The sequence below is a fragment of the Arachis duranensis genome, chromosome 3 (genome assembly GCF_000817695.3).
Source record: "Arachis duranensis cultivar V14167 chromosome 3, aradu.V14167.gnm2.J7QH, whole genome shotgun sequence".
In the NCBI taxonomy this organism is placed as follows: domain Eukaryota; kingdom Viridiplantae; phylum Streptophyta; class Magnoliopsida; order Fabales; family Fabaceae; genus Arachis; species Arachis duranensis.
In genome coordinates this window covers 2,510,636-2,518,107 of record NC_029774.3, presented here as the reverse complement: position 1 = coordinate 2,518,107, position 7,472 = coordinate 2,510,636, and the positions used below count along the sequence as shown (strand labels likewise).

General features: G+C 33.9%; 1 protein-coding gene across 2 annotated transcripts; it reads right to left on the bottom strand.

Moving 5' to 3' along the window:
* Nucleotides 1-1,999: 1,999 nt before the first annotated feature.
* On the bottom strand, nucleotides 2,000-5,401 carry LOC107476851 (putative E3 ubiquitin-protein ligase XBAT31). Of its 2 annotated transcripts, XR_008006640.1 has the most exons (9): nucleotides 4,973-5,401; nucleotides 4,794-4,853; nucleotides 4,591-4,662; nucleotides 4,381-4,502; nucleotides 4,125-4,265; nucleotides 3,908-4,015; nucleotides 3,394-3,649; nucleotides 2,289-2,904; nucleotides 2,000-2,157 (listed from the first exon to the last, which is right to left on the bottom strand). XR_008006640.1 is itself a non-coding variant. In XM_052258170.1 (8 exons), the coding sequence occupies exons 1-8, from the start codon at nucleotides 5,153-5,155 to the stop codon at nucleotides 2,491-2,493; spliced, it is 1,356 nt and encodes a 451-aa protein (XP_052114130.1). In that variant the 5' UTR covers nucleotides 5,156-5,401; the 3' UTR covers nucleotides 2,000-2,490. The 2 variants fall into 2 exon arrangements, 1 of the variants encoding a protein (XP_052114130.1); XM_052258170.1 differs by having other exon boundaries at nucleotides 2,000-2,904.
* Between the last annotated feature and the right edge of the window lie 2,071 nt (nucleotides 5,402-7,472).

The following is a 7,472-nucleotide window of genomic DNA, read 5'->3' as shown; positions in this document are numbered from 1 at the left end:
AACACAGACTTAATTTTTTACAAAACAAGATGACAAAGTATGTATATAAAATATAACACTAGAGTTTTGCTCTAACTATATGCAACAGAAAAAATTGTGGATTGATCTATAAAAGTTGAATTTGTCTCACAAAATTAAGTTATTTATCTGAAAGCTCTCTATGGCCGGCTTTCGGTGCTTACTCAGATTCATTACTACACCCCATTTATATCATCAATATGTCCCTGATGTCATGAAGCAACAGAAACAGTCACTCATTGTTTGATCAATTGCTCTAAAATTAAAGATGTATAGTCTCAGAGTTATCTTCGTGACTGTCTTCCTCCTCAAAGTCCTAATGACTTTTGGACATAGTGGACTGCATCAACAGAGATGCTTAACCCGTTGAAGAATGCTGACCGTAATCCTCAATTGCTTGCCATCATTTGTTGGAACTCCTGAAAAACTCGCAACCAGTTGATTTTTGAAGGTTTTACTTCAATACCGTCTGCCATTCTAGTAAACTTTGTCAAGTTACTCCATGAAATCCAAAAACTCCCCATTTAGATCGTCTTTTATATGAGGCAAACTTTTAATTTCATTCAATTTGATTTATCATTCTTTTTTTTTTAAGATTTTTTTTTTGTTTTTGGACGATGTACCGTTGAATGAATATCTCCAATATATTACTTTTAAAAAATCCTCACTTTTTATTATGCTGTCTTATTTTTAAACACTTTTATATTTTATTTTTTAATAATTAATAAATATAACTTATTATCTTTGAAAAAAAAATATATTAGATACACAGATACTATAATCCAAAAAAGTATTGGTGTTTCCTATGCGGTAAAGCTTGTAATATTTAAAAAATAAAAAACATAAATCAAAATTTACAGTATGGGAAGCAGATAAATAAATAAATAAATAGTACTGTTGTACTATGTATAAATAAATAAAGTAACCTGATCTCATGTGTTGGCTAGTGTGACGCTCGCTTACTCAAAATTTTCCAAATCTGTGAAAGTTGAAAACGTCAATGTTCAGGGACAAGAGAAAACGATGCTTTTATTTTTAAAACCCTTTTTTTATTTTTTTTATCTTCTAAAATTTCGAGAAAAAAATTTGATTGATTTGATGGATATTCATATCCACTGACTTCTGAATTCGTTTAATCATCATACATACATATATATACATACAAAGATACACGTATGCACCTTTTTTTCTTTTCTTTTTAGTGTTTAGCATTATTGCATTATATCGTACATTGTACGCTCCTACTTTGATTTTTGAATATACAACCACTTTGATTTGGATTCTAATGGCTAGATTACCAAATTCTTAATTATTTCATCTGTGACAAGGTCCCATGTGTGACCCACTTATCTAGATATTTTTGCATCTTACTAGTAATATATTTTGATTTGAGACTGCAAATCATTCATATTTTATGTATGCAGCAGACACATAGACAAAGACCAATGCAACTAAGTAAAACCCATTTTATATTATATTGATTGATATTGGTTTGAACTGAAAACTGAAAACTGAAAAGTACTAGTAGTATATTAGTTAGGAGTTATTCTCTCAGCTTCAATTTAATTAATTAATTAGACATGAAGTTTTGATATTTTGAGTGAGAAAAAGAAAAGTGTGATCTTGAATAGGCAAGGCCCTGGATAACAGGAGTGAGTATGTGTTATCCTTTTCAGTTTTCAGATTATTGATGTCTGATAGGAACAGTGTCACTTGGCATTCAACCCAAAATTATTATTGATCTTATTCTGTATTCTGTTCATTCATTCATTCATTCAGTATTGACAGTTATTGGATCAATGATGCTAGTTGTGCATGTATATCAACATGCATGTTAGATCAGATGACTTTTTCTCTGCCACCTGACACATTAACTTGTCCTCATTCTTTCTCTGTTAATTCAATTCATCACATCACACCCAGGCCCTTTTCTGCTTTTCCTCTCAAAATTGTATTGAAGGGCACTTATAAAGAATTTAAATATGCTGAAGAAAACAATTGCCACGTGATATTATTGAATATTTTGATACACAGAAACAAATAAGAAGCAAATACAATACATTTTCATATGATCTTAGACTTTCTGGCTACTTTGCCGAGAAAAAGAATTTCTCACTTCACTTGAATACTTAATTATAACTCCGCCTATGTTACACTTGCGGTACATAGCCGGTCCCAAGCCCGGATAAAGGAGGAGGGTTGTGTTAGGTCTTCGGCAACCAACGTAAAAATATAGCCGAACCCCCCATGACTTGAATACTTAATTATACACAATATCCATTTGATTTGATCATGCCCAAAATCATCGATGCAGGTGATGCTTCTTCATTCTCAAGTAACTTTGCTTACTTCCCAATATATTACATTATACAGTATATCATTCTTTCCATGCTTTTCATTTTTTCTTCTTCATCAAGCAACTTGTTACTTCAACATTTACCAATTTGGTGAAATATTGATATCAACAATGCATCACTGTTGCTTGTTATCAACCCACTCATTTTCAGCAACAACCCTTCCGGAGCTTCGGCTGCCCACCTTTCCGAATGAACCGACTGCGGCGGCAGGTAATCCCTTGTTGAAGCTGCTGCTACTGCACTCATTGAAGTTCCAGGACTTCCTTGACTTGCTGTGCTTGGAACAACTAATTTCGACACTGTCTGGATCAAAGTCGTCGTGGTAATCTATCTTGATAACTGCCAGCCTGGCGATGGTGCTTCGGCAGAAGGGGCAAACTGGTGCCGTAAGCGAAGCCGTGACAGGGTTCGGCTTATTGTGGCAGCAGAGTGCTAGTGTGCATTGTGCACACATTTGGTGGCCACAATCTTGGACTTCAATTGTGCAAACTTGCTCAAAGCATATGCAGCACAATTCTGTCTCACTCATCTGAAAAACATTACAATATCCCACAATAAGAATGGTTCAAGCCAAAAGCTATAACAAGTTTCTCTCTCACTAGAGTGTAAAAAATGATTGTTGCTGTTAGAAAAGTGTGTCGACTTGGTATACGAGGTAAAATGTGTACACAAAAACATTTGCTTTATTTGAATTTCATAATTGGGACATTAAATAGGACATCTAAGTGTAGATGCAGAGTATAATGGTGTGGGACAGCACAAAACACAATGTCTATAAAGGCTTTGATTTTTCTAAGGTGTCTCCTTTGGTTTGTTTTTATGGTCAAAAAGCAAATCTCACATTGAAAATCCCCCATAATGACCTTATGCATGATTGAACAACATAGTAAAAGATATAAAACTTAAACCTTAAATATTTGATGTATTTGCAAACTATCCATATCATTAGCTACCTGGTTTGACTCAATTCAAATGCATATCTAAGAACTTGATATAGATTTAAAGGGTGTAAAGTTACCTCTGAGATATTATCATCTGCTCCATCAGAGTCCGAAGGAGATGGAAGAGAGTACTCACTTCCCTTCAAGATGTTTTTCTCCCTTTCTCTGTTTGCATCCATCAGTGCCTGCTCTAATAGCGCTTTGGCCTCCGGATTAAGCTCACTTATTACCTTCAAGGGTGATGGCCAAACTAGAGGCTCTGCAGATGCAGGGTTTAACAATGCTGCACATGCACCATGTTTGTGTTTCAGAGCAACCACATGAGGTATTCGCCTGCATCAACATGCCGTACCGCATGAAAATACGAAGGCAATTCTAGTCACTTTGAGAAGAACTAAAACTTATAAGAACATGGTCAGTTAGATTATGAATCCATTCTAGTAGTCTAATTATGAATGCCAACATTTTTTTAAATGAAAGTATAAGTTTAATTGGGCAAACCCCTCAAAATAAACAACATTCGCTTTGACGAGACATTTTCACACACACATCTCTAGTAGTAACATTTATGTTAAAGAAATGAAAAATTACCCAGATGCATCGCGCTGAAGACGATCTGCACCCCATGCCAAGAGTTTCCGGACACAATCAAGGGACCCTGCTCTAGCTGCCAGATGAAGAGGAGTGCTACCAGGACAGCTGCAAGTATAGCAAACACCAATTCATCATCGATTTCTTGCGAAACAAGCGAATTGATCGAATTCAAGCCAGTAATCACAAAGAAAACTCTGTGAACACCAAGTCATACCTGTATCTTCCAGTTGCAGCACAAACAAGAGCTCCACTATTCAATAGAATATGTACACATTCAGCTCGTCTTTGTCGCGCTGCTAAGTGCAATGGTGTTGCACCTCTACCATCTCTAATATTCACAAACCGTGCAAACCCCCTACAAAGTTAAATGAAATTAGTGTCAACTTTTCGATTTCAAATTCTTTGAAGCATCATGAGAAGTTCCCAATTGAGGAAGGAATTGATGCCTAATAGAGGAAAAAGAGACCAACCAAGATGCAGCCACTGGACTTGTTTGAGCAGCAGAAAGAATTGCCTTGAGGCAAGAAGAATGACCATAGTAAGCAGCATAGTGCAAGCATGTTCTGCCATAATGAGTATCAAACAATAACACCTGAAATTCAAAAATTACCATTTAGCTTTTTCCTTTTCATCATAATTAAAAAATCAAAATCAAGAGAAATTTGGGAAATTTCACACACATTAGCACCAGCTTCAAGGAGCTTTTCCACACAGGCGATCTTGCCGTGCATCGCTGCCAACATAAGTGGAGTCTGAAGCGGAGTTCAAATGCACAATGCAACAAAAAACAAGTAAGACAACATTTAAAAAAAAAAAAACCTACATGATGAGAGAACCAAAAAAATTAATAATAAAATTGAGAATAGCATTTATAGAAAGGCACCTGCTTTTGGCGATTCAACACATCTGGATTCACAGATCCATCCAAAAGCCTAGACAAAATCTGAAACTCAAAAACAGAAACAAAACATTGTGAGCAGATACATAGAAAAGGAGGAATTTTGAGAGAGACCCAGAAAAAAAGATCGAAAAGGGGAAGTGAATCTAATAGAAAGAGAAGACCTGAAAGTGGCCATTGGCAGCAGCAATGTGAAGGGGAGAGTGGCGGTCATAGACAGTGGTGTGGTGCATGAGAGTAGGGTGTGTTTGAAGCAGAGAAGAAACGGTTCCAATGTCGCCATGCTGAACAGCACGGAAGAGACCATGTTCATTGCCACTAGCTCTGCAACTCATCCCCTGACCCATGTTGCGCCACCCTTTTGGCAGAGAAGATAAGGTGGTGGGTGGGTGGTGGAGTTGGGTTTAAATCTAAGAGTGGAAGAAAGTTTTCACATTTATGGAGGTTGGGGGTTGTGAGTGAGTTTGAGTTAGAGTTGGAGACAAGAGAGAGAGAAAGAGGGGTAAGTGTGTCAGAGCAGTGAGTGAGTGAGTTGGCTTTGGAGATCCCTCAGAAATGCTACTAACATTATTACATCCTCGTAGCTCTTAGGTCATTCATAGGGTAAGCTCTTTCTTCCTAAATCAAAATATCACTACTAACTTAGGACTCGGATCATTGCCCAATCAAACTCGTCATATTTTTCTACTCTTCAAAAATTATTTTACAATCAATTATTCTCGGTAGAAATTTAGATGCACTTGACATTGACAATGAGATATAGTTTAAATAATATAGTATTTTTATATTTAATTAAAAAATTATAAATTCGAGTCATCTTATATTCAATAAAAAAAAATTAAATACATTTATCTTTACCTTAATTTTTATAAGATAATTTGATATATTAATAAATTTTAACTATTAGTTTTTCTTTTGAATTTGTGGTCTTTAAATTTAAGTTGTATATATGAAAAAATAAAATTAGTGTTAAGAGGATTAATCTTTAAAATTGGTCTTTAAATTTAACTTTTATACGAAATTCATTGTAGTTGAGTTTTTATTTAAATTTATTAATAAATAATTTTTTTATACACTTGATTTTGACGTTAAAAAGGGGGTTATTGTTAATTAGAGTATGTCATAAGATCTGAGTTATGATAATCAAGTAGAAGGTTAATCGAGCACTTATAAAAATAGATAGAAAATGATATAAGTGTTATTGTTTAAAATAATACATTAAAAGGGTGAAACATAAAGCAAGTGAACATGTCAAAAAGGAGACCCAAAAATGGGTTTGAACTTAAAATTCAAAATACGCGTCTTCCATTTAATTATTTTGAATGGGTCTTGGTATTTCTTTCACTTTGTAATGGACTAATAGTCTTGGAAAATTCTTGAGTATCCATCCATTCAAGTTATAGTCAAAACTGCAACCTTTAAAAGATAATTGTCAAAACAGCAACCTTGGTTGATGGATCACATCATATTATGAATGTCTTCCGTAGACCATTCAATTCAATTATACTATTAATCCCTTTCTTGGATATATAAATAAAAAATGAAAAAAAAAATCAATTCATTTTATAATAATTCTACCAGCCATTAGCCACTTGAAGTGTTCAATTGAGCACATATTCATTAGTTTTAGTGTTCTATACGATGTTACATGTCGCATACACATCAAATTATGCAAATTTCTTAATAATAATAAATAATACAAAAAAAGGACTTTTGTTCAGCTTTTTAGTTAACCTAAAGCGTTACTATATCAAACAATAATTAGTTTATATTGTATACTAACTATACTTTTCCATTACAATAATATAACATTATTATTTCTGAACTGATATTTCAACTTTATGACAAAGTTATTGCTTCAAGGTACAAATTAAGTGTCCTTGAAATCAATTATCTTCTTGAAGAAAGCTTATTAGCTAGTTAATTACTCACCCTACTATCACCTAATGAGAGAAATCATTTTTATGCTTCAAGAAACAGTTTGCTTGATAATAGATCAGATCATCAAATAACTATATAAAAAAACAATTAACTAGTAGGCTTAAAATGTAATATATTTAAGCTATGAATTTCTTTCGATCCATCCAATATAATCGACCCCACTCTCTCATTCGATCGATCGACAAAGCTACTATCTCTAATTCTCTATATGTCTCTAACTTTCTTTTCCTTTTTCTCTTTGTATGTGTATGTTTTCTATCTATCATATTTCCATAACTTTCACTGTTGTATAACAAGAGGCAACTGTGGATAATGGAACACAAAGATGTGCAAGCAATGTCATTCATGTTTCTATGCTTCACAATCCATTACAACAGTTTTAATGCATCATTGGTTGGTCAAATTTATAATTGCTTCATCACTGAGCTGTCTACGTTGGGAAAACAGAATGTTCTAAACACATATACAGGCATATCCACGTTATTGTTTCTTAATTATTTTAGTTCAACCGGTTTGTTTCAGTGATCCGTCCGGTTCAATTGTGGAACCGAACAAGTAGCACAAGTTAGGCTCCAACATTTTGTGTGTTTGGATTGTGATTGGTTAAACTGGAGTTTGAATAAAAGTGATTTTATAAAATTGATTTTGGGTAGAAGTAAGTTTGTGTCAATATGATTTATGTTTGGCAACTTTATAGTAAAATTGATTTTGATCAAATAAATA

What these genes read in the sequence shown, in the direction of transcription:
- LOC107476851 (XM_052258170.1), bottom strand. Translation starts at nt 5,155, where the DNA reads ATGGGTCAGGGGATGAGTTGCAGAGCTAGTGGCAATGAACATGGTCTC. An exon ending in GCTGCAACTGGAAGATACAG is followed by an intron (nt 4,016 to 4,124) that starts GTATGACTTGGT and finishes CTATACTTGCAG; the next exon opens with CTGTCCTGGTAGCACTCCTC. An exon ending in CTTCAGCGCGATGCATCTGG is followed by an intron (nt 3,650 to 3,907) that starts GTAATTTTTCAT and finishes ATGTTGATGCAG; the next exon opens with GCGAATACCTCATGTGGTTG.